General features: G+C 61.2%; 1 protein-coding gene across 1 annotated transcript in view; it reads left to right on the plus strand.

Annotated features, from left to right (window-relative positions):
- The window catches only part of STRA6 (stimulated by retinoic acid 6), a 12,690-nt gene extending 11,417 nt beyond the window's left edge, over nt 1-1,273 (plus strand). Inside the window, 4 exon segments of the mRNA XM_010000826.1 lie at nt 6-35; nt 486-623; nt 1,096-1,200; nt 1,203-1,273. Coding sequence (XP_009999128.1) covers nt 6-35; nt 486-623; nt 1,096-1,200; nt 1,203-1,273 — 344 coding nt within the window.
- The last annotated feature ends 3,038 nt before the right edge of the window (nt 1,274-4,311 follow it).

A 4,311-nucleotide genomic window follows, 5' to 3' on the forward strand; every position in this document is an offset into this window, starting at 1 on the left:
CCTGATGAACAGGGGCGTGGAGACCTTCGACCCGGGTAGGGAACTGCTGGGCAGGTCTCCCTGCAGGACCTGCTGGGGGCTGGAAGCCCAGCTCCCACCTCTGAGCTCCCAGGGGCTCTCCCATCACCTGGAGCTGCTGGTGGCTTCAAACCTCCATGGGTTCAGAAGCACAAGTGGCTCCTTCTGATGGCCCTGCTTTTCCACCCATCCCCAAGGGTAGGGGGAGGCCCTTTTGGGGGTCCCCTGAGCTCCACCAGTGGTCCCCACGGGTGGTGGACCCTCATCTCTCCTGTGCTAAAGGCAAGAGGAGGAGAGCTCAGCCCTTCCTCTGCTTTCCCTGCTGGGATTGCAGGAGAGGAGCTCATTCCAGGCTCTGGAGGGTGGAGGTGGGACCTCCCTGTTGCTCCAGGGCAGGATGGAAGGGGGGGAACCATGAGGTCTATGCCCCCCTCAATTGTTCATTCTGGGCTGTGTCCCCCCCCCAGGCTACCACACTTACTGCCACTACCTGAAAATCGAGGTCAGCCAGTCCCACCCAGTGATGAAAGCTTTTTGCCTGCTGCTCCTCCAGCCAGCCAGGCCAGAGGGGACACCAGGGCTCAGGGCCACCAACGTGGAAGAAGGTGAGACCTTCCCACCACCAGCTAAGGGGGGATGCACAACCCCTGCCCCGTGGGGTGGCTCTGGGGTTGCTTCTGTGGGGTTTGAAGGTTGTGGCTCTGCCACCTTGGGCAGGGTGCCACCTCCTCTTTGGTGTGTGTGACCAGCTCCATCCCAGGGGCTCCATCCCAAGGGCTCCATCCCAAGAGCTCCATCCCAGGAGCTCCATACCTGGAGCTCCTTCCCAAGGGCTCCATCCCAGGGGCTCCATCCCAAGAGCTCCATCCCAAGGGCTCCATCCCAAGAGCTCCAACCCAAGGGCTCCATCCCAAGGGCTCCCTCCCAGGAGCTCCATCCCAAGAGCTCCATCCCAGGAGCTCCATCCCAAGAGCTCCATCCCAGGAGCTCCATCCCAAGGGCTCCATCCCAAGAGCTCCATCCCAGCGCCAGGGGCAGCTGGGGTTGAGATGGTCCCTTTTCCCCCCTTCCTTGCAGGCCTCCAGCTGATGCAGCCCACGAAGGCAGGTGGCAGCAGGGGCAGCAGGCTCAGGCAGAGCCGTGCCCGGTGGGGCTTGGCCTACACCCTCCTCAACAACCCCCCCCCCCCTGCCGCAAGAATGTCCTCTCCAACCCCACGGCCAACGGTGCCCAGCTCAGCCCCCCCAAGCCCTGACCCCCAGAGAAACCCCCCCCAGCCCCTCTCTGCCTCCCCCTGTACATCCCATCCCTGCCTCCCCTTGACTCTCCTGCTCTGGCAGGAGGTTGGGGCACTTCTGGCCCCCTCTCCAGCCTCCAGTTCCCCCTCCAGTGGGTGACAGAGGTTGGGTGGGAGCTCGAGATCCATGCTGAGCCACCACCAAGGCCCAGAGGTTGAAGACACAGCCGTGGCAAAACTCCAAGCTGGACCTGGATGGAGAGAGGTTGCAGAGCCACCATCCTCTCCGGAGTCACTCCTGCAACGAGCCCACCCGTTCTCAGCAGTCACCTCTGCCACGCCAGGCAGGAGGTCCCAGCACCAGGGCAGGAAGGACAGATGTGGCTTTGGTGGGTGTGGAGGGAGGAGCTGCCTGCATCCCAGCCTGGTCTCCCTGTGGAGAAGGTCCCTGCTGCCAAGCTCAGCCCCAGCTTCTCCCTCCCAGGTCTGATCCTGCCTCTCCTCGGACACTCCACCCCATCCCAGGACTTTTGTGTCCCTCCCCCATGTTGTGTGAAGGCTGGAAAAGACCCAGCTGCTCTGCTCTGGGCCATTTGCCTTTCTGCCCCTCTCCACTCTTGTCCCTCTGGTCCCTGCCACCCCTTGGGTTGTTCTGAGCCAGGGGTTCCCCAGGGCTGGTGCCCCCCCCGGGGTGAGCTGAGCTTGGATCCCTGGAGAGCAGTTTTACACCTCACTTGGATGTGCCAAGCTGGGCAAGAACAATAAACCACATACCTCATTCCTACCCTCGGGCTCTGCTGGGTCTCTCACCCCTTCCTCAACACCCAGACCTGGCAGGAGGGACACGAGGAACCCTCAGAACCAGATCTCCTGCTGATGGTTCTTGCTCTGACCACGTGGAGAGGAGGTTTTGCAGAAGATCTGCTTGAGCTGGGTGGGATGGACCCAAAGCTGTGGTTTCCCAAGCCCAACCTAGGGATGTGTTAAAGCAAAGCTGACCAGTTTGGCCCCTAAACTGAAATGGGATGGGGGCTGAACTGGGACACTGGGTGGCTAAAGCACCAAAAGGAGGGGTCCAGGCTGGGTTACCCTTGGGGTGTCCCTTCAAACCAAAGGCTGCCCTTGGAGGCTGACAGGATGCCTGGCATCATCCCACCACTGCAGGCAGGACCCGGGGCAGGTCGGACTGGTGACTCCTTCTTCTTCTTGACCCCACCTCAAAGCTTTGGGGCTTCACAGCCCACCCTGCCTGGAGCAGGGCTTTGGTGCCACCTCCAGGGGGGCAGGGGGTTGAGCCCCTCACCCCAGGGATCTCCAGGGGGGACAGGGGGGTTGAGCCCCTCACCCCAGAGATCTCCAGGGGGTTGAGCCCCTCACCCCAGGGATCTCCAGGGGGGACAGGGGGGTTGAGCCCCTCACCCCAGAGATCTCCAGGGGGTTGAGCCCCTCACCCCAGGGATCTCCAGGGGGGTCAGTGGGGTTGAGCCCCTCACACCAGGGATCTCCAGGGGGGTTGAGCCCCTCACCCTAGGGATCTCCAGGGGGGTCAGGGGGATTGAGCCCCTCACCCCAGGGATCTCCAGGGATCTCCAGGGGGGTTGAGCCCCTCACCCCAGGGATCTCCAGGGGGGACAGGGGGGTTAAGCCCCTCACCCCAGGGCTCTCCTGGAAGGTGAGCAGACCTGCTTGCTTGCTGCAGGCTTCCAAGGACCCCTCCTGGCTGGGTTGCTGGTGGTGTGGGGGTGATGGCACCAGGAGGCAGCCCTGGATCCTTTTCTTTCTCAAGACAACAGGAGCCCAAGGTGCAATTCCTGTCATTTTCCCAGCTTGGGGCTTGGCTGGGAAAGCTTGGATGGCTGAGCTGTGCTGGGTGGCCTGTGTGTATGGGGTGAAGAGATGCACTAAAGCACAGGCTGGGCCCTTCCCTTCCAGCCCATCCCCACCCATCTCCAGGCTCCCAGGCTCTGGGGTTTTGAAGGCAGCTTTGGTGTCATCCCTGACATCTTTCCCAGCTCCGGGCCATGGGTGGAGCTGGATTTCAGCAGCTGTTTACACAGCTCTGCCCAAAGCTTCCAGGAGATGGCTGGGATGAGGTGGAGGGGGTTGCTGACAGCCCTGGGAGGAAGACAAGGAGGTGGCTTCATGGGTTTGCTTGTTTTCTTTCCCGCCTTTGACGTAAGCAGGGTGGCCTGGGGGTGAACTGAGCTCCTGTTCTTCATGGTGGCTTCTCATCTCCTCCCTTAAACCCCCCAGCATCAGTCTGGCCATGGGTTAGCTCTGCCCCTGAGCATCTGCAGCCCTCCCCACCCAGCCCTGAACTGCTGGGGAGGTGGGTCAGGGAGTCAGCCTGGCTGGGGACAGCTCTGAACAGCAAAGGTGCTCAGATGGGGAGAGCTTAGAGCACCTTCCAGTGCCTGAAGGGGCTCCAGGAAAGCTGGGGAGGGACTTGGGACAAGGGCAGGGAGGGAGAGGACAAGGGGGAAGGGATGAAAACTGGAAGAGGGAGATTGAGGTGAGACATGAGGAGGGAATTGTGGAGTGTGAGGGTGGTGAGAGCCTGGCCCAGGTTGCCCAGGGAAGCTGTGGCTGCCCCATCCCTGGCAGTGTTGAAGGGCAGGTTGGATGAGGCTTGGAGCAACCTGGGCTGGTGGGAGGTGTCCCTGCCCATGCAGGGGGGTGGGGCTGGATGATCTTGAAAGTCCTTTCCAACCCAAACCAGTCTGGGATTCAACGAAATCCAAGTCTGGGTCCTGCTGTGACCTTGCAAAGGTGAGGGACAGCCAGGAGCTGCTGGTGGTGGTGCTGAGTGTGGTGTCACCTGGCAGGGTGCCCTGTTTGTTCTGAAGAAGACAAACCTAATTAGCCCAAATCCCTTCCCATAACAGCTCTGAGTGAACTTGGCAAAGGTGGAGCAGTTCATCCCTCCGGTGCTGGAGCAGCCACACGTTGGGAGCAGCAGCTTTGTGGGGTGAGCAGAGACTTTCAGGCCTGGCTTTTAAGGGTAATGAGAGCTTAAATCTTCTTTTTTACCCTTCTCTGAAGCTCCAAACCCTGCT

The sequence above is a fragment of the Chaetura pelagica genome, unplaced genomic scaffold, assembly GCF_000747805.2.
Source record: "Chaetura pelagica isolate M959 unplaced genomic scaffold, ChaPel_1.0 scaffold371, whole genome shotgun sequence".
Classification (NCBI taxonomy): Eukaryota; Metazoa; Chordata; class Aves; order Apodiformes; family Apodidae; genus Chaetura; species Chaetura pelagica.